This window comes from Mus musculus, chromosome 1 (assembly GCF_000001635.26).
Source record: "Mus musculus strain C57BL/6J chromosome 1, GRCm38.p6 C57BL/6J".
Taxonomy (NCBI): domain Eukaryota; kingdom Metazoa; phylum Chordata; class Mammalia; order Rodentia; family Muridae; genus Mus; species Mus musculus.
In genome coordinates this window covers 80,567,711-80,595,396 of record NC_000067.6, presented here as the reverse complement: position 1 = coordinate 80,595,396, position 27,686 = coordinate 80,567,711, and the positions used below count along the sequence as shown (strand labels likewise).

The 27,686-nt window shown below is 40.3% G+C and overlaps 1 protein-coding gene across 27 annotated transcripts in view; it reads left to right on the top strand.

Annotated features, from left to right (window-relative positions):
• The window catches only part of Dock10 (dedicator of cytokinesis 10), a 257,698-nt gene that overhangs the window by 163,369 nt on the left and 66,643 nt on the right, over positions 1-27,686 (top strand). For 26 of the 27 annotated variants that reach the window (XR_001783679.2, XR_373539.4, XR_003954321.1 and 23 more), the window contains 14 exons: positions 2,153-2,238; positions 2,541-2,624; positions 2,725-2,880; positions 8,527-8,748; positions 8,946-9,068; positions 10,319-10,401; positions 16,689-16,811; positions 19,459-19,538; positions 21,130-21,317; positions 21,852-21,917; positions 22,848-22,940; positions 26,527-26,650; positions 26,838-26,959; positions 27,315-27,401. Coding sequence is in view for 21 of the 27 variants with exons in the window: in NM_175291.4 (NP_780500.2) it covers positions 2,153-2,238; positions 2,541-2,624; positions 2,725-2,880; positions 8,527-8,748; positions 8,946-9,068; positions 10,319-10,401; positions 16,689-16,811; positions 19,459-19,538; positions 21,130-21,317; positions 21,852-21,917; positions 22,848-22,940; positions 26,527-26,650; positions 26,838-26,959; positions 27,315-27,401 (1,637 nt within the window). In the remaining 6 variants the exon portion in view is untranslated. The remainder of the gene's footprint in view (positions 1-2,152; positions 2,239-2,540; positions 2,625-2,724; positions 2,881-8,526; positions 8,749-8,945; positions 9,069-10,318; positions 10,402-16,688; positions 16,812-19,458; positions 19,539-21,129; positions 21,318-21,851; positions 21,918-22,847; positions 22,941-26,526; positions 26,651-26,837; positions 26,960-27,314; positions 27,402-27,686) is intronic. The other variant, XM_011238683.3, reaches the window with a different exon arrangement.

Below are 27,686 nucleotides of genomic sequence, written 5' to 3'. Positions count from 1 at the left end.
TGGGTCATCCCAGCTGCTACACAGTGGTACAGTTTAGAATTGACTGGAAGGGACTGGAGACCATCACCCAACAAACAAAGTTGGATCTCATATTCCAAGAACTCAAACATCATACACATTTCTGACAGGAAGATCTTACAGAAGGTACATTTTGAATTTGGGGTTCATGTTACATTTAATAAGTGCAATATATTGTCTGCAAGAACAGGCATACTTTACTTCCTCTTAGCTTCCTCTTATTCACGCTGTTTTGATAGTCTTGAGGTCAGCGATATGTGAAAGTTCCAATATCACGCAGCACACAGTTTTCATAAGAAAATACATAAGTCTGGAAGACTGGTTCAAGTCGCTAAAGTGCTTGGCAGGCAAGCATTTTGATCTGAGTTCAGATCTCAGCACCCATGGAACACTCCGGCTGCAGCAGTGTACACATACAAGCCCGGTGCTAGGGAGGCAGAGATAGGACCACCCCGGGAGCTTTCTGGACAGCTTGTCTATCCTCATCAGTGAGCTCAGGGATCCGTGAGAGAACCTGTCTCCTGACCTAAGGTGGGAAGTCACCAACGGATACTTCTAGTTTAATGGCCACACAGGTCTTTACTGTTTAAACTAAATGGGTTACAAAACCAGACCTCGTGAATCAGAGGAAAGGCTAAGAATGGTGGAGTGGGAGCAACTGCACAGGAGAGGAGAGATTAGGTGAGGATAATCAGAACACATTACACTCACGTCTGAAATGGGCCAATTAAAATATTGATCAATAAGAACACAAGATGGGAGCAACTGAGGAAGACAATGGACATTGTCCTCTGGCTTACACATGTTATAAATATCATGGGGGATACTTCACTTAGAACATGTACATCTTAAATAAAAGACATAAAACCTTGTATTTATCATAAGCTTAAAAGCACTAGAGCTGGGCAGATATTGACCCTTTAAGCTGTTTTGTCTACTTCCCTGTCGATAACCCCAAAATACCATTTGCCATGTTCCCCTGGGCTGCTCCTACTCTGACAGGCCAACCCTCAGGGCCAGCACTCATGATCCACCTACATGATAGTGACCTCTTTCTTTTCCTTTCTTCCTCACTCTCCTCGTGATCTCTACCTGAGACTCCAAGCCCAGACCCAAAGCCCCACCTACATCTTTTCTGCCCAGCTACAGGCTATAGGCATCTTTATTAACCAATCAGGGATAACATGGACGGGACAGGACTTACACAAAAAAAGCTGGTATACATGAAGATCTGCTTGTCTTGGAATGACAAAATCTTGGAGTTCAGAATTTAGCATTTGAATACAAGGAGCACCAGACTAACCCCCCTACACAAATATATACATATGTAGGCACACATGAACATGTACACACACACACATACACACAATATTTTTTCTTTTTTTCCAGTCTAGTTCCATCATAAGATTCTACTCATGGTTGTCAAGGAGAAGGAAAAAAAAAAAAAAAACAGAAAGAGCTAAATGTGTAGCAGTCTTAGCTATGTAGATGGGTGTGTCTCTTCCACAGGCTCAGTCAGTGTTCCTCACACAAAGCCATGTCAAGATATTTCAAGAAAACTGTGAATTAGAAACCAAAGTACAGCCATTACTGAGTTCTACTTGCATGCCTCCTAAAGGGAAGAAGTCACAGATAATGAGGAGGAAAGCTATCACTGGGTTTCCCATGGCTGCCATAGGCTATAGCCAGTGTTTACATGAACTTATTACTTACTAATTGTCAAATGGAGTGTGCATGTTTGCAGTGTTCTACAGAGTTTAATTTGTTCCAGATAAAAGATGGGCTCTAACTAAATCCCCTGAAGGTAAAAGTTAGAAAAATATTTACATATTTGAGAAAATTTTATCAGGTGTTGTTGAAAGAAGCCAAGGCAACCTATACACGTTAGCATCTTTAGGATCCAAAGAGCTCAGTGATACAGAATGCTAGGATGGTAAGAATTCTAAAATGACTGTCGGGAAGTTTCATTTCTAACCCTCTGATTGCTCAACAGTCTGGTATATTGTAGATAGGACAAAAGGAGGGCCTAGGCTCACCAATGTCCCTCTGAGTCACGATTTTGATCCAGTCCTATACAGGAGGGAAAGTTATGACCCCTATTATTAAATAACCTGTGTTGTTCTGTCTTTTCAAGATCCACTGGATAACTGCGTGACTTGTGAATGTACACTGGAGGAAACGGATTCTTCAGAGAACAGCCTACATCCTGACTTTGCAAAAGTAATGAAGTTGGCAATATATTTGCGCACATATTTGAGTTACTCAGTGCTTTCATGGAAAAGATGTCAATCCTTTCCTTTTAAGATTTAGACTAAAACACAATCTTGAATTTTTCATCAATCTAAGAGTTTTACTGAACATGACACGACTCTTGAGAATAAGAACATGCTTTTATGAGATTTCCCCTGTGTTGATTACTTAAGAGTAATAAAACTAACGGGCTGTTTCTTGGTCTTTTGGGGTGGTTATGGGGCTACATGGGGAAGTCTTGACACCAGGGACTAACATGGATCTCTCCACAGTACCTCACAGAAACCGAAGACACTGTCAAAACAACACGAAACATGGGCAGACTCAATCTGTTCTCCCTGGACCCAGACATAGACGTAAGTCAGTATTCTGAGTAGAGATGAACTTGACCCACATAACTGTAGATTCTGTGATTAGTGTTGGCTAACAAAGACTTTTGATAACCTTTTTTTTTAGACCCTGAAGCTTCAAAAAAGGGACAGTTTTGAAAATGAGTTGATGATCAAACCCTTTGAAGAGAAAGCTGCCAAAAGAATCATGATCATCTGTAGAGCTCTCAACTTCAATCTTCAGGGATGTGTTACAGAGAATGAATATGACCCTGTAACCAATGTAAGTTTCTCTCTCATTCTATCATAACCAGCAGGCTTATGTCATTCTATCCTAGCCCAAACTTTTCTATGCTTGCTAACCTCAGGATCTAGCATCTAGTATGAAAAGAGTCTATTTGCCAGCACTTCTCATATTGCAAATGTGCAGAAATTCTGAGGAAGAATCCTATATATACTGCTATAAAATTTCCTTTTAACGTATTGTTTAAGATGCAACAAAGGGCCAGGATTCTGGAGTCCTTTGTACACAGTGACCACAGTTGTTTCCTACAACACTGCTTGTATGTCTGATGATAGTGAAGGGGATGTTTGTTTATTTATTGTGATGCTGAGGCTAGGATTACTATGCAAGTAAGTATCCCAGGAGCTCTGGCCTTTGGTTTTATGAGGCAAAGCATTAATGAATAGCTGAGACTAGCCTAGAACCCAGATCCTCCTGGTTCTACTTCCCCAAGTGCTTGGGATGACAGGTGCATCCCACCATGGCTGACTCAAGATGGCTTTTAAACTGACATTGGGAATTTGCTGTTACTTGGAGGAAAACCTGCTAACAAATCCACTCTAAGATTTCATAGTATTCCTGCTTAGAATAAGATTATATGATAAAGCAAGTATAGACATCTTGAAGAAACATCGGAACAGATGCTAGTCAATCTTTCAGTGTGTTTTCTTTCATTCTCTTTCAATGCATCCTATTGGGACATCTATTAAGTTTCAACTGCTGTCTCCCAGCCCAGAAAAGAAACTTGATTTTTATGATTTTGGTACTCAAGCCGTATATGTCTTAGAAGGCAGGAGGGGCGTTGTTCACTTGCTTGGCCTTTTCCAACACCACCCATGCCTCCTTCCTGAGTGGAACTAACTTGATGAGTTGGGGCACAGTGGGCTGCAGGAGACAGTGAGACCTTCTGTCCTTAGCACCTCTGTTGTCTTTAACCATCCTACCTACTACTGTAGTAACAATGGATCCATATTTTTCCTGTATTTGATGAGGAGAATTCATTGAAATGGTCAACTTGGATCAGATCCCCTCACTTTTCAGCATAGGAATTGTGGTGTGTGCTCAGATGTCTTACCTCAGTCTCCCCTATGTAAAAGGTATGCAGTAGAGGCAACCATTTCAAGGGGCCCTGTGATAAACAAATAGGTAATCTATGGGAAGCTCTAAATGTTCAGTGCAATGTTAGCATCCATTCAGCTCAAAGAAGTGACTATAAATGAATATGTAAATCTGAAGATCTAGTTTAGCACTGTCTTGGAGAGAACCATCTAAGATGGTCTGCACCCACAGAGAAGGGAACCAGTGTGAAACATTTAACCATGACCAGCAAAGCTACCACCAAAGGACTAAGATGGATTTGCTACTATTGGAAGAGAGACAAACCAGAGAAATGTGGGGTGAGAGGCTGACAGAGGACAAGCCCACTGTGTGTGATGGTCCTGACACCATGCAACATGAAGAAGAGGGTCCAGTAGGCATGGAAGCAGATAGGTGCACTTTCCATGTAGAAAAACGATAATAGACGGAACCAGACCATGCCTTCATGCTGAATGTAAAATAAAGCAAAGTGCCTAAAACCTTGGTTCGTTAAAACCATTTGGAAATTTAAGAAAACTTGATCCAAAAATTTAAGTAGAGCCACTTAGTCACCATATTACATAAAAATAGATGGGCTTTGTCATTTCCTACATTGATCTATACTAAAAATATAAATATTTTAAATCTATGGTGTTTTTATCCAGCACATCCAGTGCAATTTAAAAATCCATTCTGAAAACCAAAAGTCAAAGAAAATGGCCATATTTTTAGATGTGAGCGCCACGGGACTGTGAAAAAATCTGTTTCTCTACCCCGGCGTCCTCAGTAAGCACCAGGGTTGATTCTGCTGATCTTCCTGGCTAAGAAGAGAGCTCTAACCCTTACCATTTGATGGGTGTCTCTCCTGAAAACTACATATGTAGTTAAGAGCACAGCCTTCCCTGATAGAAAGATAGACTAGGGCACACTAGTAGCTGCCTTCCTCTGGTGAAGACATGTGTGCCTCTCTACTGCCAAAGACATGCGACTCTTCCCACATAGATCATGTTCAGAAACTACATGGCTCAACTGGCTCAAGTCTCAACAGTGTAGCTCTTTGGAAACATTTTATTTTTATTTGATTCTATTTCATCCCGTGTGCATCGGTATGTTTTATGCACGTGTGTATGCGTACCTTGAGTCATCTACAAGAGCAGCCAGTGCTCATTGCTTAATGAGCACTCCCTCCCGTCTCCTGAAAACAGCCTTTTAGGTGTGCTCTTTTGTGTCTTAGGCCAAGAGGTTTAGTTGATTTTGAGCATCTCAAAGATGTTTTTCATGTAATCTTACAGTGGGTGCACATATTTAAAAGATAACGTAGGAAATTACTTTTAACAAATAACTTCATTGCACATGTTAGTAATCATATTGAAATCAATAAAACAGCCTCACTTGGGTGGCAGTTTCTCACTGGTTGAAATTGGTTTTGTTTTTTTGTTTTTTGTTTGTTGGTTTGTTTTTTGAAACTTCTGTGTGTTTGTACAGCAGCTTTCTTTCATTTATGGCTGTCTTCAACCTCATTCCTGCTTTGATGACATGTTTTGAAGACCAGTCCTCCACATCTCAGGAGAGCGAACCGCTCCATTTCATACCTGAGTGTCTGCAGCCTCCACAGAAGACTCCTTTGTGATGAGGAGGCAGACTTTGACAGCATGCAATTTTTCCATCAATCAAACAGAACATCAACTTCTAGATGGTGGTTTTGTAGCATGACACATTTCTTTGAAAGTGGGAATTGACTCCGACAATCCAAGCTAATTAAGCCGTATCATTGGAGCTAGCTACATTTAAATGTTCCTGTTCCTGAATTCTCAGAGGGAAGCCTAAGCCTCTTTAGCCTACAACTTAAATTATCAGGCTTTGAAGGTGTTCTGTTAAACAAAGCCATCCAGAAAGCCAGCCATTCAAACAGTAAGGCTTGGCATTTTTGTTGCAAAGGTAGATTGGAAAAATAAATGAATCACCACAGGAGCTTTCATTTCTGGCTATTATTAACGGAAATCATGTATTTCCATTCAACAAATGGGAATGAAAGTCAAAACACAATAATCCAGGAAAAAAATAATGATTTTTATATCCTGGCCTTTAAAGTGTTTTTTGCGCCTCACTAATCTCTTTATTTTTGCATTTTCCATTTCTAGCAGACTACAGTTACCACAAATGAGGAGTTTTTCTAAACTAGATTAAATTATTAAAATCAAGATTTTACTTGATAATTGCTTTAAGATAAGCATGAATGTGTGCGCTCGCATCTGGTGTTGTGTGTGGATGTGTGTGTGGATGCATACTTAAACAGGAGTCAGAACACACACACACACACACACACACACACACACACACACACACACGGAGGCCAGATGACAATGCTGGGTGTTGTTCTCCACCTTCATTTTTGAGACAGAGTCTTTCACCACTTCTGGAACTCACTGATTCAGCAAGCCTGGCTGGCCAATGAGCTCCAGAAGCCTTGCTGTCCTTACCTCCCCAGCGCTGGGATAACAGCAGCCTGCAGCCATGCCCAGCTTTTTATGTGGGTCCTAAGGATCTGAACTCAGGTCCTCATGGTCTCTCAGCAAGCTCTTCACTGACTAGGACGTCTCTGTAGCCTCAAAAAGACTATTCTGAGCATTATTTTAATTTGGAATTCCATCTCTCATAGTGCGGGAGTTGACAAGCATTGCTATCATTAAATAACTCAGCAGTATCTCGGATATAAATTAGTTACAATGATACATCTCAAAGGACAGGAGCTATTTAACAAGAATCAGAGCACCAGTCTGTACCTCAGTGTGTTAACCGAGCTACATCCCTTTATATCACTTACTTGTTCACAGAATATTGGCAGAAGACAAACTGCAATTCACAATTAAGGAGCACAAATCAAAGTAAAAAGATACTGACAATCTTTTAGAACCCCCACTTAATTGCATAGCTACGAAGTCACATGCATTTTCATTTATCTAGTATATTTAATTATACATACATGTATCTGAGTATATGCAATGTGTACATAAGTATATGCACCTTTGTTTATTTTGCCTAATTTTCCCATGCTGTTTCACTTTTCCATGCTTTTGCCTTGTTAGGGGACACAGAGGTACACATACTGTCAGCACTCTACCTACCACTGACCCGCACCCCCATCCCTTAATCTGTGTTGATTGTGACACTTTTCTAGTTAACCATTCTTTATCCCTTAAATCTGTCTTTGCTTCTCTGATATTTTTGGCATTTTAATTTTTTTTTTTTTGGTCTTTTTAGAATTGTGACATTAGGTGAATGGGACAGCATTTACCTGGATTGTGTGTGGGCATAGGTTTGACATTCAACACTGCAAAGGGAAAGAAGGAAGGAAGGGAGGGAGGGAGGAAGGGAGGGAGGGAGGGAGGAAGGAAAAGAAGAAGAAAGGATGGATGAAAGGGAGGGAGAGAAAAACATCTGTACAAAGACTGGCAGAGGTAGAGTGTGACCATTGGGAGCCTACACAGTGGTCACCTTACTGAGAGCTCAGACTGGCTGCTAAGACTGGGGTACAGTCAAAAAATAGCAAGACCATGAGGGTTGTCTCAGAATACATGTCTGCAAATACAGCTGATGATAAGGGGAAACAGTAACCTTAGGGTCATGAAAATTGGCCAACAGCAGGAGGAAAAGTTAAAGTTAGCAACACGGCTGATGAAAGTTGACCCTAGTGCTAGGAGTGTAGTGAACTTCAAAATGAGTACAAGATAAAGAGACTGAATAACATCTTTCTAAAACCCTCAGCTATGATATTGGCTTCTTTTTAGGAGACTTCCCATCTTCTCTGACAACAGGCCCTCTCACAGGCTGATCCTCATCTATGTGTCACAGTATCTCATTCATGAACATATTAAAAACATATAGAGCAGGAGGAAGCATGAAGTCAATAGGAAATACATATTATTATCATTTCAAGCTGTGAATTTAAAATATGGAAAAGTTCCAGTTGTGGTAGTAGTGCACCTGGATAGAATTTGATGAAGGAGGCAGAGGCAGGAGGAGGCCATTCTGGGCTACACATTTAGTCCAGGACTAGTACAAACACCTTTAGTCCCTGCACTTGGGAGGCAGAGATAGGATCTTTGCATTTGAGACCAGCCTGGTCGATAGAGTGAGTTCCAGGACAACCAGGGCTGCACAGAGAAACCGTGTCTCAAAAGCCAAAAGGGGGGGGGGGGGGAGGGAAGGAAGGAGAGACAGAGAGAGGGAGGGGAGGAAGGGAAGGAGAGAGAGAGGTCTGAAAAGCAGTTAGACTAGTGAAATGTTTCTCAGCGTACCCTAGAGACTGTGGTAAAGGTGTTTTCTTTTGAGTACAGGGGAAACGGAGAACTCTTGGATGTGTGTCTAGGGTCAAGAAACAAATGAGATGAGCCCTGGGCTGGGAGGCCTCAGCTTCAGGGAGGGACTCTGGGCACTTCTCCCTGGGTTATAGAAAGCTTGCTTTCTAGCCCGGCGTGTTGGCCCGTTCGAGTGTGTTGTGAGGTGCGGTGGTGCACAGACTGGTGGATTGGATGGGCAGAACCATCTGGGTTTTTGTTTTGCCCACAGATTGAGCCCTTTTTTGTGAGCGTGGCACTTTACGACCTCAGAGATAACAGGAAGATCTCTGCGGACTTCCACGTGGACCTAAATCACCCTGCTGTCCGGCAGATGCTCTCGGGGACCCCACCGGCCTTGGAAAACGGCAATATTGACACCGGTACACCAAGACAATCGGAAGAACCTCACATAAAGGGCCTTCCAGAGGAATGGTTAAAATTCCCAAAGCAGGTTGCGCTTTTGTTTCCTTGTGATGGGACAGAAAAACCTTGCCTTTTAGATTGTTCTTAACGATAAATAGTCCATACAGGATGGGCAATTTCCCAAATAAAAATTCCTTAAAGCTCTCTTGTTTTTAAATGACATCTGTAAATGTCTTCAAGGTGGCTTCTTTGGTAGTTATTACCCACTGCTCTCTTTGGACACAGGCTGTCTTCTCTGTGAGTGATCCACACTCTGAAATTGTTTTGGTGGCCAAAGTCGAAAAAGTCTTAATGGGAAACATCGGGAGTGGTGCTGAACCTTATATCAAGAATCCAGACTCCAACAAGGTAATGATTATTTTCTTATAAATACTTTCAGTCATTTTACAGAGAGAGAATCACGCAGTATTCCTGAATTATATCATTTCATAAATGTATGACTTTCAACATTAAACTAGCAGCATAATTAATATCTACCAGAAACTTTTAAAATTATACATTTTTTGGTTTATGTCCTTTTGACCCAACAGCATAGACTCTGATATCTATAAATTTATTAATAGAAATAAATATAACTTTGGATATCATTTTAACCCCAAAGGTTGAAGTATTTACAATAACAAAGTTAGGAGTCAGGATCAAGTGAAGGCAATTTGCTAAGATATCAGCAAGCTAACAATGGGCTCGATACCAAAGACAAATGATTATACACTAAATGTAATAATAGTGAAGTGCAGAAGCTAGATATGGAGATAGTGTGAATGGCCTCTGTAGTAAGACGAATGAAGGCTTTCTGTTTTCTTCATTCTATCACCTTGTTATTTCAAATAAGCAAATTATGGATAATCACTGCTTATTAAAAAATAAATAAAAGTATATATTTGCCATACAAAGGAAAGATATCAAGGAAATCAATTGAATTTGAGCATGTGCAACAACTTAGGCTGGAGTTTTACATATTTAATATCATAATGCATAATTATATATTACATATCTATGGTGTGTTACATTCAGCAAACTATCTCTTCAGACCACATCTAGCCTCTTGCCAGCTTTTGTAAATAAGATCTTATTGACAGTCAATGACACCTCATTTATTGCGTAGAATGTGTGAAACCCTGGATTTGCTCTAGCACTAGAAATGGAAGCCCTTCCTGTATCAATGGCTACCTCTTAGCTATAGCACTAGAGTTGAGAAATTGTGGCAGAGAATGCAGGATCCACACAGCCCTTCACAGAAAAAGTCTTCTGATGGGGAAAAGATATGATCTAGTACCAATTGTGAATATAAATTTGATAACTTTCCACTCAAGATTTTTACTTCTCTTAGCTAAACAGAAGGGAGGAAGAATCGCAGGAAGAAGAGAGGAGCGGGTAATAGTTGATATTTCAAAACTAGGGGATGGATGTTCTACATTTAGAATTTTCAAATGAGAAAAGACAGCCAAGAATTCTACAATAACTTGAACACAGAGGGTCTTGTGTATAATCTGTGAGCCAGTAGACAATAAAATGGAAAAAATAATCACTATTATTTCATATGTGTGGTTTGTAATTGGTTATCCCTAATAATATTTTATTTGCTTTTTTCCCTTCAGTTTGCACAAAAGATTCTAAAATCCAATAGGCAGTTCTGCAGCAAATTGGGGAAATATCGGATGCCGTTTGCTTGGGCAGTGAGGTAAGGTCCTACTTTTTGACTCTCAGAATAGAAATGTGCTTACAATCTGCATTAGAAGCTATGGCTTTGAATGCCTGTGGATCATCTGATGCTTTTTGATGAAGCCACACCTAGAGAAATAACACAGTATCATCTTCATAGACATCATCAACTCTGCAGAGACACACTTGACTCATTAGTTCAGGGAGACAGCATACACAAAGGCCCCTACTTCATATTCAATGTAGACACGGCCAGATGTACTGGGGAAACTTACTAGTACAAAATCAAAATCATAGATTTATAATATGTAACTGCTTTAGTGAACACAATCTTTTATCAGTCCAGAGAGCCTAATGGACATAAGATAAGGAGGGATATCGGATACCTTCCTGTGAACCTGCATGCTTTCATTTATGCATAGAGCTCTGCTCTGTATGGATGTCCAAATGAAGCCATCAAGCTGATCATGTAAGCTGTCTTTGCTTTGGATGTAGATTAGTACAGGCAGTTATGTCCCCAGCTGACTCTGATGGAGATGCTGAGTTCTGTATGCTCAAACAGAAGACCACCCTTCCCTAAGTGGGACCCCTGTGGAAAATAGGCTTTGCTTTCAGATCTCCTGACACGTCAACTCCTAGTGTCCTTCGCAGCCTCTTTGCATCTTTACCTAGTATAAGAATTCCTCAAAGGAGGGAAAACTTGGCATAGACTCATGACAAAAACAAAGATCAGCAATGAACAAGCTGATTTAAAAGGGCTTAATTACAGGCCTAGTAGAAAACTTAGCCCCACTTAGTGAATGTTAATAACATTATCCCAAAGGTAGTCACTTCGTTAAAAATTCAAAGCGCAGAAGGAGAGCTGACCTGTTGTGTATTCTTCTATTCACATGGCTTCCACTGGGAAACACATTCAGAGAAAACCCACCAGTGTGTGTCAGAATGTTGTGGTCATTATTTAACATTAAGGACTGAGATATAGCAGTGGTGTGGAGTCCAACACCAGTAATGCAAGAAAATTACTGAAGGCTGCAAGTACCAACTTGCATTCAGACAGTCTTGCAGCAAGGGTGGGTGAGCCAGGCTGCAGAGCCTGGTAACCCAGCCTACCTGTCAAGGTCAACTCTCTGTTTATTGTGTCATTGAACAAGGCTCCTCTTTGGGTCCTGAGTCTCATCCATAGGATGGAGCAGCCAATACTTGCTTCATGGGCAATATCTTCTACTAACTTCTGATGTACAAGGATTTGGTATAAAATATGTCATGGATATTATTTTATCTCTCCATCCCTATCTTTCCTTCCAGAGATAACTAATGGTAGACATGAAAAACATGTTACAGACATTGTCGTTATTACTATTATTGCTGGAGGTCACTTGTCAAGTTCATGTTCACGATCTGTAGCTCCCCATTTCTTGTAAATTTGGTCCAGTGAAGAGGAGTGTGAAGGGTGGAAGTAAGTCATGTGTCAGTTATTGGCAGAAGTGACATCCTGACTCTGAAATTGTCAACAAACTGTCTGAAAGACAGATGGCACTTCCATGGCAGCTGAAAGTGTTATCAGCTCTTGGGGCTGTTATTTCTAGGAAAATAGAACTATCAAAACTGCAAGCCCATGCTGGATGACGGCTCAGTTAGTGCTTTGGCTGTTGTTAGGAACTTGTACAAACAACCGGTGACTTGTATTTACTTGAGTTGCTCGGGCAAGTGTGTGTGTGGGGGGGGGGGGGTTGGCGGGTGGGGAATGGCTGATCATACAGAGATTATGGTTTCGTTGGATGCTTTGGATTACCTAGCCTCAAAAAAAAAAAAAAAATACTTAGCCACCCCAAAGTAGCAACCCCCGCCCCACCTTCCAGGGCAAGCATTGCTTCAGCTAAGAGTTGAAGGCTAGCAGTCAATCACATTGTTCTCATGGCATAGATGATATATTGTTGGTCCTGCATGTTCTCTATTCTTTATTTCCAGCTGGCCCCACTCTGCTTCTTCCTTTGGGGTAATTCAGATACTTTTACAAGCTGGGTGAAATGAAAGGAACGCAGCAGCGTGGTGGGTTCACAGGAACTCTGGTCTTGAGTGCTGGGGGTGGGGATGGGGGCAGAAAGAAGCCTTCTCTGAGATGGTTCTCAGTGCTACAGCTCTTTATTCACGGGTAATAGGGCTATCTAAATCCTGGGGAGATAGTGGGAGGCTTTGAGGTGAGTGAACACTACTGCAGGGTTCCCAGGTAATGCTCCGTTTACGTGAAAAATGTGTGCTTGATGGACACATCCTTATAGGGAGAGAGGAAGTTAAACCTGGCATCTGGCCATAGTGCTATGTGACCACCTGAAGGTGAGCCAGAGGTGGGGGGGTCAAATAGATATGTGTACCATGGTACAGGCAGGCCCAGAACAGGGAGGAAGCAACCATTACTCCGGCCAGTCTCAAGCTGAGATTTTTCCGGATTTGGGCATGGCTCGACCTTATTTTTGCTCCAGGCCCACTCCCCAGGTCACATGGCCCACTGTGCCCCACCATTTCCTATCTTACAGTTTGTTTCACAGCATAGCTCTGAGTGTACCCTAAAACATTTCAAAGCAACTGTAGTTAAAAATAGTAGCATTAACAGTTACGTGGAACCAGATTTTTACCCAGCTGCCACAGTACACACAGATCTCATTGCTGTGAGCAACTAATTTGAAATTTATCTGGTATGTTCTCAGATTGGATACCAGCTGTACTGCCACTTTGTATCAAAAATATTATCCTTCCAATAGGTGTAGAACACACACACATACCATACACACATACACATAGTTGCACACACACACACACACACAGAATATTTTACGACTCACAATTAGAAAAGAAGGTGAATTCACAGGTGTGCCTACTACAATCAAACTTTCCCCATACATATCATCTGCAGGATCATAGGGGCCCAAAGCCACACCAGGATCACCTCGCAGATTCTTGTACTCTGTCTCATTTAAACTTATAAATGATTAACAGACTGTTTAATTTTCTTTAAAGTCAATCAGGACTACCACTAAAATAAATGTTCGTTCTCATATCTGTACATCTAAAGATACTCAGTGCAGTGATATCTAAGATTCTCATGCTGTCAATGGCCCAGCAAGTGGTGGTCCACCTCTGCTTGCATCCTTCCAGTGACAAGACTCCTAGTACATGCTCACCACGTCCTTGTCTCTGCCTTTCTATAGTTTTATTATTTGATAGTTTATTTTTATAGGATTTTTTTTGCTGCCTTATGAATTCTAGGTAAATGTGCTACCATTGGAATACAACCTCAGTCCTTGATGTGGTGTTTTACTATTATTAATTATTATTATAAGACAGGGTTGTCTGAGTGGCCCATCATGGCTTTGGACACCTGTTCTCCTGCTGTCTTTACTACCCCATTGCTGAGATTATAATCCCATGTCCATGCTAGGCCCTAACAACCACTTTGGACTTTCATCAGCTGTATTTACACAGGCATAGAAACATCTAAATCCCACATGATGGTGTGTGCCTCTAACCTTAGCCCTTGAGAGGGTGAAGCACAAGGGTCAAGCACAAAGCTTCGTGTATACCTCCTGAGCGGCTATTCCAAGTGAAGGGTTTCCATAGGCCAACTGTGGATAGGATCAAAATGGAGTTTACACAGCACATAGATTAATGGAGTTATAGTAATTCATTCACTGAAAAAGAATATTATTCTTTTGTGGGTTTTTTTGTTTTAAGATTTATTTATTATTATACATAAGTACACTGTAGCTATCTTTAGACAAACCAGAAGAGGGTATCAGATCTCATTACGGATGGTTGTGAGCCACCAGGTTCTGGCTGGGATTTGAACTCAAGATCTTCAGAAGAGTAGTCAGTGCTCTTAACCACTGAGCCATCTTACCAGCCCAAGACTATTATTCAAGTTGAGTTTATCACTCCCTCTTGTATTGGGAAACACAATGTGTTGGTTTCAAAATGTCAAGTACTTGCTCAAATGGCCTTTAAAGTATTTATGCAAACGTCATTTTTTTAAGTTAAATGCTTTGTAATTTTTATCACATTTTAATGTATTTATGTTGTGAGCATGCACAGCTTGCCACAGGCTGTCCGAAAACAAAGTGCAAAAGCAGGTTCTTTCATTCACCATACGGGCCCAGAAACCACAGCTGGTGGACAGGGTTGGTGGCAAGTGCCTTTACCTGTGCAGTTCTCTTTAGACTTCAAGCTAAAGGTTTCTATTCTGATTTCCTGATGCTATTTCATTAGAATTTTATGAAGGAGAGATTCGGTTGATTTTTCCTCAGTTACTACTTAACAACAAGAATATCAACAAAACTGTGAGGAGACAATTTCAAAAAGTCTAAAAATATCATTTGAATACATCTCTAGCCCATGTTCCTTTTTTCCATGTTATTTTATACTAAATGTCTATGGATAATATCAGTTTCAAAGCCATTTCAGCTACTTTATTGAAATATTTGATCATTTAAATGGTGATAAGATATTCTAGCTAAGGCTCTTGAGCTAGAAGAAATAAAAATCCAACGTTTCTCTAATGTTGAAGAAAAAGCAATTATATGGGGGCCTAATTTTTGATGCAAAATAAAGATGGGGAAAACTGCATGGGAAGCAAATATTGCCTGACCCCACTTGATAACTTAGATGAAAGCAATTATGTATTTTAAGTAAGGCACTATAATTCCAATGAAATGGATCAAGGAAAGAAAAATAACATACATTAGCTGTATTTCATGCTAAACACTGCCTGATATTTCCTGCATTTATCCTTATTTCTGTCCAAAAGTTAGAACATGGGCTCATTTATCTTCACAAAGACAGTTTAGGAATCTGATTTTCAACAGCCATAATTACAACCTGATTCCTCTTACACACTCATAAGTTCTAACGCTGCTGCCCAAAGTGCATTAGCCCCTTCTTGCCCGAGTTAAGGTCTCTTGAAGGACCACTTAAATGGAGCACTTTAAGAGATAGCTCATTTCAGTGCAGGGTTTGCCTTGCAAACATGAAGACCTGAGCCTGAGCCGCAAAACCAAGCTTAAAAATTCTCGACATGAAGAGGCATGGCTGTAATCATACCACAGGAGAAGCAGAGACAGGAGGTTAGCTGGGGCTTACTGACTAGCGAAAATTGGACATAGTACTACCAGAGGATCCCGCAATACCTCTCCTGGGCATATATCCAGAAGATGTCCCAACCGGTAAGAAGAACACATGCTCCACTATGTTCATAGCAGCCTTGTTTATAATAGCCAGAAGCTGGAAAGAACCCAGATGCCCCTCAACAGAGGAATGGATACAGAAAATGTGGTACATTTACACAATGGAATACTACTCAGCTATTAAAAAAAATGAATTTATGAAATTCCTAGGAAAATGGATGGACCTGGAGGGTATCATCCTGAGTGAAGTAACCCAATCACAAAGGAACTTGCACAATATGTACTCACTGATAAGTGGATATTAGCCCAGAAACTTAGGATACCCAAGATATAAGATACAACTGGCCAAACGCATGAAATTCAAGAAGAATGAAGACCAAAGTGTGGACACTTTACCCTTTCTTAGAAATGGGAACAAAACACCCATGGAAGGAGTACAGAGACAAAATTTGGAGCTGTGACGAAAGGATGGACCATCTAGTGATTGCCATATGCAGGGATCCATCCCATAATCAGCTTCCAAATTCTGACACCATTGCATACACTAACAAGATTTTGCTGAAAGGACCCAGATATAGCTCTCTCTTGTGAGACTATGCCGGGGCCTAGCAAACACAGAAGTGGATGCTCACAGTCAGCTATTGGATGGATCACAGGGCCCCCAATGGAGGAGCTAGAGAAAGTACTCAAGGAGCTAAAGGGATCTGCAACCCTATAGGTGGAACAACATTATGAACTAACCAGTACCCCGGAGCTTTTAACTCTAGCTGCATATGTATCAAAAGATGGCCTAGTCGGCCATCACTGCAAAGAGAGGCCCATTGGACTTGCAAACTTTATATGCCCCAGTACAGGGGAACGCCAGGGCCAAAAAGGGGGAGTGGGTGGGTAGGGGATTGGGGGGTAGGTATGGGGGACCTTTGGGATAGCATTGAAAATGTAAACGAGGAAAATACCTAATAATAATAATAAAAGATCTTACATCATAGAGCAAGATGGATAATGTGAGTAAATGATTGTGCGTGTGCGTGTGTGTGTGTGTGTGTGTGTGTGTGTGTGTGTGTGTGTGTAAACACACAATTTATTAAGCAATAACAAAATACAAATCTGAATAAGCATTCTTTCCCTGCAGATCTGTATTTAAGGACAACCAGGGGAACGTGGACAGGGACTCACGGTTTTCACCACTGTATAGACAAGAAAGCAGCAAGATGTCGTCTGAGGACCTCCTAAAACTGGTGTCAGACTACAGAAGGTAGGATATCCTGAATATCCCTTTACATACTTTAAACTGTTGCCACGCTGATTTCTTCTCTCTCTGTAATAATACCTCATGCCCTGAGTCTCAACTAGCCAGACAGCCTCAGAAACAAATGGTTTTCTGGTGACTTCCTTCTTGTCCAAATGGTGCCACAATCAAGCAGAAGATTTGTGACATGTTGGGCTATATTATCTATCCATCTATAGCTGTGTGACAATAATCCCCTCCCCCCCAAAAGAAACCCCACCAACTTGTTGTCTGGGAATAGCATTATTTATGGTACTCCTGATTGTGTGGTTTCAGTTTGTCTCTTCCACATATGATATTGACTGGCAGAGGTGAGTTGAGACTGGAGAATCAACTTCTACCCCACAGGAGCGCTTGAGATGTGCTGATGCCCTGATTATACTACATATCTTACTCTATTAGGCTCTAAGACAGAGAACAATCTTGTACTCTTTAGCCATCTATAATGGTTCTGTTTCTCCTGCCTAAGAATTAGCAAGCCACTTATCAACTAATTTTGTATATCCCTCAAAAATGCTATGATATGATTAAACATGTGTCCAGGATAGCTTCAGCAAATCATCTTCATCTAGTAAAATAGAAGGGATGCCTATCAGTGTTTATCATCATCATCATCATCATTATTACTTATTGAAGTTTTTAGAACATACAATTAGGATGAGAAGTAGACTCTTAGGCAAGACCCTCTACTAATCTCAGTTCTTCGAAGTCCAGGAAGAGCACTGTAACATAAGACCTTGCTTCACGTCACTCACTCATCAAATATCCTGGTCAAAACTTGTACCCAAGTCTTCACAGGACTCCTCAAGCCACCATGAGAAAATAAAAGGGAATTTCCCTGTTGCCTTTTTGACAGTTCCCTAAGGCATGGCAAGATGTAATGCTGAGCATAATGGAACATACAAAGATCTGGGGATGAACTGATATAATAAGCAGCAAAAGAAACCCTGTCAACCCTCTTGTTGCCAGTGAATACAAAATAATTATAATGGCACATAAGAGGCATCTCTGATGCACAATGAAATGCTGACATTAAGTTAAAACTGGCATTGAGTTAAAATCTCTATTGGGGACCAGTTTCTGTGGTATAAATTAATTTGTCATTGCTGACTTCAAGCCACCAACATGGTTCACTGAACACAGGGCTGGGAAGAGAGGTAAAGAACCTTGGGGCTCAAATATGGTGTGTAGATTAGTTCTTTTCTCGAAGAATACCTGACCAAAGCAACTTAAGAAAGGGGGTTAGTTTGGCCCATGTTCTTGGGGGTTATAGTTCTTCATGGAACAGAAGACACAACAACAGGAACAGCAGTCAACTAGCGACATTGCATTTGTGTTCAGGAAGCAAAGAGTGAACAAGAAAAGGAACAAGGAGCAAGGAGCTGGGCTGTAAAACTCCAATACCCACCTCCTCCAGGAAGACTCTACCTCCTAAAGGGTCTGCAGTCTTCAAAGGGTGCCACTAGGGGGAGCCAGCAAAGGAAACAGAACTGCCAAAGAGTCAAAGAGTGAACATGCATAATGTTGGGGGGTGGGGGGGGGGGGAGTGTGCAGAGGGAGTCTACACATGTAGAGGCAGTCAGCTCTTTGTTAATGCAGAGGGTGAAATTCAAGTTCTTAGCACCTGTAGCAAAAAACTAGCTTTTTTCTCCGACATTCTTTTTTTTTTCTTTTAAAAACTTCAGAATATAGTGTGCTTATATTTGCCTGCATACAGAACACTCACCCAGGAGAATAGGTGTTTTCTTTCCCACCAATTGTTTTGGCAACATGATGACTGTGTAAATCGCAATGGTAGCATTTTCCCCCTTTTGACATGATTTTTGTCCTTTAGCTGGAGTCCTCTGCTTATTAATTATAATTTCCAACTAAAATTTCCAATTTTCTTGGCTAGATAGTTTACATCATTGACTCATTGTTTAGCTATGAGTTACAAATAGAAATAAAATTTGTTTTAAGTGGATGTGGTGGTACATGTCATAACCTGGGCACTTGACAGGCTCAAACACAAGGCTGGAGAGTCCAGGGCCAGCGTGCTCTACATAACAAGAGTCTCTTAGAAAAAACAACAACAACTTAAAAGCATCTTTAAGCCCTTCCCCACAGACTGAGAACCAAGATCACAGTGTATTAGTGCTGGATCGTGAGGGTAGGGAAACAGAAAGGGATTGTTAGTGGTTTGTGATTAGCTCAATTCGAATATTTTTTCTTTTTTTTTTTCATTGAATATTTAAAATCCACTTCAACAGTGAAATGCTCAAGCAAATTCAAATAAGTCTTATTGGCATGACCATATAACTTACTGTTATACCCATTTGGTCACAGAAGTAAATGAAGTAAGAGAAAATAAGTTTAAGGTATTATTCAGGATATCAGTAACATGATTCCTCTATAACTTTTGTTTTTATTTATACGAGCTTTGTTGTATAAGAGTTAAACTAACCATAGGGGGAAAAATCAATACACTATTATTTACTGTCTATTCTTTCTCCTTCTCAAAGCTCAGAATTATAGAAGATGGATTTTTCTGTGAAAATGAAAATAATACACTCTGTGTGTGTGTGTGTGTGTGTGTGTGTGTGTGTGTGTGTGTGTGTCTGATGTCCTTTCACAGAGCTGACCGGATAAGCAAAATGCAGAGCATCCCTGGAAGCCTGGATATTGCTGTGGACAACATTCCCTTGGAGCACCCAAGTATGATGTCTGTGTTACCTGTGTCATACTGCGTTTAGAGACTTCCAAGTATCTTGTGTGGGAGGGCTGTTTGCTTTGTTGGTTTGTCAGTTAACTGGCTGGCCTTAAGGCTTGGTTTGTTTGGGGACTCTGTCTTCCAAACTGGAATTGGTGTTCATTATACCATAGGAATATGGGGCGTATTTGTCAATTGAGACAGACAGGGAGTACATAATGGAAACTGTATCCAAGATAGCCTAACTATCATCTGTTATATAAATATGGATTTAATTTATCCAGCAAGATTCTAAATTATTTACATAATCCTTGATACTGTGGAGTGTCACAGGAATGTGGTGTCAGATTCAAGTACACAAACAGTTGATAGTGAGAGAATTCAGATTCTATCTAGTGTCCCTGATGCAAATACAGACTGGCTCTGCCATACCACACTGCCACAAATTGCTTTGAGTACTGGGCATAGCCATCTAAGAGATGTTATTACACACAGTGTCTACCTCTTCTGGGACATGGCAAAAATCCTCCTTTTACTGACCTAAAAATGAGGATTTCAGAATGCCGATAGAATCAAGGTTTCCTGTAATAAATGATAACTGGGTCAAAACTTCTGACAGGGAATATTAGGCTGGCCATCTATCATGATATATGTCCACAAATCACTGTAATATAAACTATAATGAGAATTCTAACTTAAGCTCTGACCTCAAATCATTTTACATTGATTGATGGGGAACAGCAGCGGACAGGCTATTTCCTCTACGTGACTTACGGAACAAGGCTTTACTGCCTACAGAAAAGACAAAACAACAGAAGAGAAAGCTAAATATTCTCTTTGAAAGAATGGTATGGTATTAGATAAATTTGAGCATACAGAAATATTAGATAGATTTCTGATTAAATACTAGAATTTTTATCTGGTTTTCAAGGATGCACAGCCCATTGTTAGTTTTCTCCGAGTTCAGGAAGATTCTCTGTAGAAAGGAAAAGCAGCAGGCCATTCTCTCCTTCAACGTAACTGTTTCCACCTTCAAACAGTGGAATGGCAGAAGTTTTGACCTAGACATTCCTAACCATCTTTTCTTTATCTTTTTCCTTAGTCTATTACTACAAAGATAGAGTTTTAAAGGTGGTAAAAATTGAAAGGAAGGTAATAAATAATATACAGAGAGAGGGCTGTTCATCTGTTACTATTAATACTAAACCCACTGAATAACTTTTAATCTGCCATGCAATCATATATATGATATGATAATATATATATGATTTTATATATATATTATATTTATAATAGCAAGTGAAAGTCAACAGGTTACTCTTTATCCTATAAAAATCTATCTAGTATAGTCTATGTACAGGAAATAATATGAAAAATATCAGTCCATCTCAAAGATTTACCATGCTTCTTAGCCATTACTTTCAATACTCAATATATAATTTTCTTATCCCCAAAGTACACATCTCACATTTCCATGCTCTTGGAACATAATATCAAGTTTCCATTTTAGGTGGATTCATGTTAAAATATGCTAAGTGTTGCTCCCTTTTGAAGACCCATATTAAATGACAAACTCTTATTTTCTGATTTTTTAAGACTGTGTAACATCGTCCTTTATCCCTGTCAAGCCCTTCAACGTGTCGGCTCAGTCAGAACCTACAGTGGAGGTGGAAGAATTTATTTATGACTCAACAAAGTATTGCCGTCCATACCGAGTATACAAAAATCAAATTTATGTATACCCCAAACACCTCAAATACGATAGCCAGAAATGCTTCAACAAGGTATGACATACGTTTCTGAGGCATTAACTTTTTCTCAGTCCACCAAAACTGGACCACACAAGATGGTTCTTGAATGAGCATCTACAAATATCTATGAGCTAAGACTTGAAGGAAATGCTTAGCCAGTGGTGGATTCATTCTAGAATTCACTTTAGGATCATTTAAAGAGGAATCCACTTGTAGAATCTCAGAGGGTTACAAAAGATTGTCTTATAGTTGCTCATTCTGAATCGTTTGAACATGCATGATTGTATAATACATTAATAATTCTTTCTAATATCAGCCTGACATAAATTTGATCTAGACTTTTAAAATAGCATGCTTAGTCCTATGCTGGGAGCATTTTTGTTTCCTTTAAAATCTCTCCAGAGCCTGCTGTTTCTGAAGACCATGAATAATGTCACAAGACAATGTTGGTTATTCTACATTTTTTAAGACTTAAATAGAAGCTACTTATTTTAAACCCTTATATTGTTTAGGATGTTATTTAAGAGGAAATTACCATCCCCATTATTCCCCTCACTATAATTTCAGGCACGGAATATAACTGTGTGCATTGAATTCAAAAATTCAGATGACGATGGAGCCAAGCCCATGAAGGTGAGTCAAGTCATCTGAGGACACAGCATGAGAGGAAGGGCAACCACCTTGCTCTTTTGCACCACAGAGGGATATATTATATGAGTATGGTTAAATGAGGAGCAATCCTGGGCATTGGTTTTAGATCTCCTGAAAATGTCTCTGACTTTACAACCATCACTAACTCCATCAAAAATGCTAGCCTCCCAGGGATCTTCACCTCATGATTTAGAAAAAGGAAAGTCATTAAGATGTGAAATAGTCTGCCCAGTGCACAATTAGTTCACCTCTTGGCTGTGCATGCTTGATTTGTAGCAGTACATCCAGTCTGCCTTCATCCAGTCTTCATAGAAAGGTTACTATACCCAGGCATATTGGATAGATAATGCAGGATGTCCCCAGAGAGCTCATATTTATGAAGAGGCCTGTTGCCTAATACAAAATGCTCATATTTATGAAGCCCAGTGCCCAAGGGACTCTAAAATAACAGTCCAAGTTGTTGATCACATGGGTTAATAATGTCACTATTTTGACCTGTAAATCTTTCATGAGGACGAGTTGGTTTGAATGAAACTGGAATCTAGCCAAGCTTTAGAACCTTAACTCTAGACAAGAGTTGGTTCAATGGTCCCCAACAGGAAGTCATCCTTCAGGGATCTGTCTTGAACATTAACTCATATTTATGATAGTCAAAAGTCATACAGCAAGTTGATTCACTATTTTACCCTGGTGCCATACCTGTAAGATGAATAAAGGGTTTAGGTGGTCTTTGATGTCCCATTGCGTAGTACATACAGGACAATGTACCCATAAAGTTCAAAGTTAACTGGATGTCATCCTGGGAAGTAAATCACAAAGTATGCCTTAGTACTGGAATTGGGAACGGAAGAGTTGATTGTTTTGAATATTTTCAGGCACTCACAGTTGTTTCCCTCCTAACCTTCTAAACAGTGTATTTATGGGAAACCTGGAGGGCCCCTCTTCACTTCCTCTGCCTACACGGCTGTGCTACACCATTCTCAAAATCCAGATTTCTCTGATGAGGTAAGTATCGGGCCCCCATTGCCTCTGCCTAAAGCTCCTGGGTGAGTGGGTCAGGGAAACCTTGTCTAGACCACATCTCAGATTGAGAACAGTAGTGTCACTTCCCAAGACTGTTAAGTGACAGTGACTACTATGACACTGACTGATCATGATCCTGCTTTATGTTTCAAATTCCCCCATTGAATACAAGACTGATCTTCAAAAAAAGATGGTTTTATTTTCTTTTTTCCAAGGAAGACTAAATTTTCTCGTTTACTTTACACGTGATTTTATTAGAGAGTGTTACCAGTTGGTGGCAGCATACAGTGTTATAGCAGGAAAACTAGATGTTTTGAATCAATACTATTGCTCACTGTGTGAACATCACTGGGCTCGGTCCTCTCACCTCATGGTTAGAAGTGAGACTTGTCCTGGAAAACTTAACACTCCTATTAAGCACTAAGCATGCATGATCTCCTCCATAGCCTTGCATTAACTCTGCCATAGCCTTGAGAATCGTGTACTCTTATCACCTCCTGTTATATAGAGGAGGGCTCTGTGGCTCAGAGGAACCAGGGTTGTGTTACTACTAAGTAACAGTCAGCATTCAAACCAAGCCACATAACTCCATATAGAAGCCTCCCCACTTCTTATAAGTCATAACAAACATCACTGGGCTAGTGGTAAATTGCTTCACATATATTAGCTGTGTTATAAATAGCCCATGACAAGTTTTAGTGATTAACCCCAGCTGCTACCATAAGGCAAAGATCTGAACTACTTCAACCAACTAGCATTTTATATGAATTCCTTGATCAATGCTGTAACAAATAGCATCCATTAGTTGCTTAATACAGTGCATACCATTTACAGCTCCATGGTCAGAGATTTGAATTGGCTGTCATATGAGCATCACTGAGGCAGTGTGTCTTCTAAAATTTCTTTTTTTTTTTAATTTTTTTTTATTTTTTATTTTTTTTAATTCTTTTACAGATTTATTTCTTTTCCATTTTTTATTAGGTATTTAGCTCATTTACATTTCCAATGCTATACCAAAAGTCCCCCATAGCCACCCACCCCCACTCCCCTACCCACCCACTCCCCCTTTTTGGCCCTGGCATTCCCCTGTACTGGGGCATATAAAGTTTGCGTGTCCAATGGGCCTCTCTTTCCAGTGATGGGCGACTAGGCCATCTTTTGATACATATGCAGCTAGAGTCAAGAGCTCCGGGGTACTGGTTAGTTCATAATGTTGTTCCACCTATAGGGTTGCAGATCCCTTTAGCTCCTTGGGTACTTTCTCTAGCTACTCCATTGGGAGCCCTGTGATCCATCCATTAGCTGACTGTGAGCATCCACTTCTGTGTTTGCTAGGCCCCGGCATAGTCTCACAAGAGACATCTACATCTGGGTCCTTTCGATAAAATCTTGCTAGTGTTTCTTCTAAAATAAGGAAGATCTGTTTCCTTACCTCTTGCAGCCTCTAAACATCACCTAGCACCTTGGCCTGTAACTCCGTTCCTGCCCCATGCTGGGACCGGAAATGTTGATGGAGTATTCCCCTCACTTATGTTAAGCCCTAAATCCTATTCCTAGCACCACATACAACTAGGTGTAGTGATCACAGTCCTTGGGAAGTAGAGGTAGGAGAATCATAAATTTAAGATAAATCTTTGTTATCTAGAGACTTTGGGGCCAGGATGAGGTACCTTTATAAAAAGGTGGGATCCACTATAAAAAGGAAGAGAGAGAAAGAAAGAAAGAAAGAAAGAAAGAAAGAAAGAAAGAAAGAAAGAAAGAAAGAAAGGAAGGAAGGAAGGAAGGAAGGAAGGAAGGAAGGAAGGAAGAGGGAGGGAGGGAAGGAAGAGAGAGGGAGAGAGGGAAAGGAAGGAAGGAAGGAAGGAAGGAAGGAAGGAAGGAAGGAAGGAAGGAAGGAAGGGAGCAAAAGAAGGAAAGACAAACAGACAGAAGACTTTCTCTGACCACATTGTACCTACTTGCAATATCTGGTATAATTCCATGGTCCCCACCTAAGTCACATCTTTGAACTCCCCTTTACCATGCACAGTCACATTAATGGGTTCTGGATATTAGAACACAGAGCCATTCTCTGACTACCACCCCATTTTACCAATTTGTTATTTTCAAACTAATTAACAGAATTCTCTGGCCTCACCTTCTACCTCCATCTCCACTTAATGCTCTTATTTTCTCTCCATCAATCCAGGTCAGGAGGTTAAAAAGAAACTAAGGGAAAGAGTTATTATCAAATTACAAAATAGCTACCATATTGATTGACCTTTTGACAAAACACTTGTGAAAGATACATTTTCAGTAGATGTAAAAATTTCATAAATTAGTGTTCTTGGTGTCTCAATGCTGTTAAATCTGGCTTTTGATCATTTTTATTTTCTTATATTTCCTGGAATCTCACAAAATCTATGAGCTTTCCACATGACTAGATTATTAACCACTTAGTGGTCTCTGAAGCACAGATTTAATACTAAGGTTTTATTTTCTTGATTACAGGAAAAATGATTCCATTAACTTTAAAATGGGTATAAATTATCCAGTGCATTATTATAATATAATATAACTGCAGGATTTTTTTTAAGTGAGGGATTGTGAAAGCTAGTTTTATGTCAACTTGACATAAGCTAGTGTCTTTTTAGAAGAACGGCCCTTAACTGAAAAAATGCCCCCACCAGATTTGCCTGTGGGATAGCCTATAGTACTTTTATTATTATTATTACTGTTGTTGTTAAATGATGCGGGAGAACCAGATCACAATGGGCAGGGCTTACCCTAGGCCTGACATTCTGGGAACTGAAAAAAAGCAGTCTGAGCAAGGCAGTAAGCAGGACTACTCCATGGTCCATGCTTCAGTTTCTGCCTCTGGGTTCGTGCCTTCCTTGAGTTTCTACCTGTCTTTCTTTGCTAATGGACGGCAAAGTAGACCTCTAAGCTTAAATAAGCCCGTTCCTGCACAGAGTGGTTTTGGTTGTGATGTTTCATCACAGCAATAGAAACCTCAAGTCAAGGATACTTTTGTTACTATTTGCTGAAATTCATAAGTACATTGCTATGTAATCTCCAGGTTGGTTGAGAAGTTTCCTAGTGCTCCGCATATTATTATGTATTTTGAAATGTTTATTGGCTTTTGTAGCAACTTTAATACACTGATACAAATAATATATCAGCTTATAAGTCATCTAAGTCCAGGGATCCTTAAACTTTGTCATACACCAGAATTATCTGGAAGACTCACTGAATCGGAGCACTCAGATGGGGATACTCAGCACGTCTGGGATAGGCCTGAGAGTTTATGGTTCCAGGTGATACCAATGTTACCACTGCAGGGACCACACTTTGTAACCTACAGTCCTAAATCCTTTCTTAAACAGAATGACAGTAACTAGCTAAATGCACACAACATCTATTTAACAATCTATAGGTTTTGGTTATAGCTTGACTTAACTGTTCTCAGAACAACTTAGTGACTCACATAAAGCTAAGGGCAGGCTACTCTTCATTAAGGCCATTGTCCCATACTGTTGTTAAACAGATGATTTTAATCTCAATCCAAATGTGATGCCTTTCATTTCAGGTGAAAATTGAACTACCAACACAACTCCATGGAAAACATCACCTTTTGTTCTCCTTTTACCACATCACATGTGACATCAATGCCAAAGCCAATGCCAAAAAGAAAGAGGCTTTGGAGACATCAGGTACTTAAAAGAAGTGACCTGAAGTAGGTCATGGTGACATGTGTTTAACTTCAGTTGGAGACCATTTTTAAAAGATGCAGTGTATTGATTCTTAAATGAGTTAATGTTTAGAGTGACTGATGCATATTTGTACTTCTTAATGCAGAGGTGTGTGTTCAAAAGTTTTCCCCCTGCTGTTTCTTTGCAGTGGGCTATGCATGGCTTCCTCTGATGAAACATGATCAAATAGCTTCTCAGGAGTACAACATCCCAATAGCAACGACCCTGCCTCCTAATTATTTAAGCATTCAAGATCCTACAAGTGCAAAGGTATTGAGTAGTGTATAATTTACAAGAAAAGTATTTTAAAAATCAACCATGAAAATGGTTATCTTTTTTCCCTGCTATTTAAACTAACATGATAGCATGTCCATTGTACTTATGAAGTGAATCAACAATAATACAACTCTTATTTTATTTATGGCCACTAAAAATGAACCCTTAAAAAATGGACTCCATGGAAGTATATCATGCTCATCTCCAAAACCTCTGAATGAATCTGCACATTTTCTCATCTCTAGAGCATTGGAGCAGTAATGGCTCAGAACATCAAATTAACACAAACCAAATAGCTTGATTCCTTTATCTCAATTTGTCAGTGATGGTGGCAAACTCTTTCTTGCAGCATGGTGGAAGTGACATTAAATGGGTCGATGGTGGCAAACCGCTTTTCAAAGTGTCCACATTTGTTGTATCAACAGTGAACACTCAGGTGAGTACCATTACAGAAGAAAAATGAGAAGCAGGCCAGGCAGAGAGGGAGGGAGGAAGAGAAGGAGGGAGGGAATGAAGGGAGGGGATAAATGGGAGGGGTGAAGAGGAGGGAGGGAAGGAAGGAAGCAGGCAGACAGGGAAGGAGGGAGAGGAGGGAAGGAAGGGAGGGAGGGAAGGAAGGAAGGGAGAGAAGGAGGGAAGGAGGGAAGGAAGGAAACAGACAAGGAGAGAGAGAGGAAGAGAAGGAGGGGGAGAGGTAAGGAGGGAGAGGTAAGAAGGCAGG